At 64.0% G+C, this 1,009-nt stretch overlaps 1 protein-coding gene across 1 annotated transcript in view; it reads right to left on the reverse strand.

Moving 5' to 3' along the window:
- Positions 1-27: 27 nt before the first annotated feature.
- FSD1 (fibronectin type III and SPRY domain containing 1) overlaps positions 28-1,009 on the reverse strand; it is a 19,527-nt gene continuing 18,545 nt past the window's right edge. The window contains exons 12-13 of the mRNA XM_014949670.1: positions 294-382; positions 28-182 (exon numbers count right to left, since the gene is read on the reverse strand). Coding sequence (XP_014805156.1) covers positions 72-182; positions 294-382 — 200 coding nt within the window. The 3' untranslated portion in view covers positions 28-71. The remainder of the gene's footprint in view (positions 183-293; positions 383-1,009) is intronic.

A 1,009-nucleotide genomic window follows, 5' to 3' on the forward strand; every position in this document is an offset into this window, starting at 1 on the left:
ACATTCAGTGCTCTTGCCTGGGGAGGGGGGTGCCCACCGGGGGGGTGTGGGGGGGAAGGGGATGCACGGCTCTAGGGCAAGCTGGCGTTGGAGCTGCTGGCCGTGCTGTTGCGTTTCTGGAGACACTTCACCGCGCTGGGCACCTGCAAGCCCGAGGAGACGTGGAAGCTGCCGCACCAGACCTATGGGGACAAGAGCATGGATGGGCTGGGGGGGGCTGGCACGAGGATGGGGGGGTTGAACCCCACCACTGGCAGCCCCCGAGGAGGTGCCCGGCTCTGCCTGCCCCTTACCGTGAAGGCGGGCAGCACCGGCTGCGTGAACTTGGCCTTGAAGGTGTGGAGCAGCTGCTTGGTCCTGGCGTTGTAGAAGGACAAGAAACCTGTGGGCAGAGGGGGAGATATGGGGGGGGTCACAGATGGGCACAGAGCTTGCATGGTGGTGGCAATGCCCGTGGTGGACACACTGGTGCCCATGGTGGTGCCAGTGTCCACACTGGACATGCTGGTGCCCATGGTGGTGGCAATGCCCATGGTGGACATGGTGGCGCCCATGGTGGTGGCCATGCCCATGGTGGACATGGTGGTGCCAGTGCCCACACTGGACATGCTGGTGCCCATGGTGGTGGCAATGTCCATGATGGACACACTGGTGCCCATGGTGGTGGGGCCATGCCCACACTGGACATGCTGGTGCCCATGGTGGTGGCCATGCTCATGGTGGACACACTGGTGCCCATGGTGGTGGCCATGCCCATGGTGGACATGGTGGTGCCAGTGCCCACACTGCACATGCTGGTGCCCATGGTGGTGGCAATGCCCATGGTGGATACACTGGTGCCCATGGTGGTGCCAGTGCCCACACTGGACATGCTAGTGCCCATGGTGGTGGCCATGCTGCTGGTCTCCACAGTGGTGGTGGCACCCATGGCAGTGGTGGACCCTTTGCCCACCCCCAACACTGCCCCATCCCCCCCCCATCCCGCACCCTCCTTCATGGAAGTTGCAGT

This window comes from Calidris pugnax, unplaced genomic scaffold (assembly GCF_001431845.1).
Source record: "Calidris pugnax isolate Ruff unplaced genomic scaffold, ASM143184v1 scaffold173, whole genome shotgun sequence".
Classification (NCBI taxonomy): Eukaryota; Metazoa; Chordata; class Aves; order Charadriiformes; family Scolopacidae; genus Calidris; species Calidris pugnax.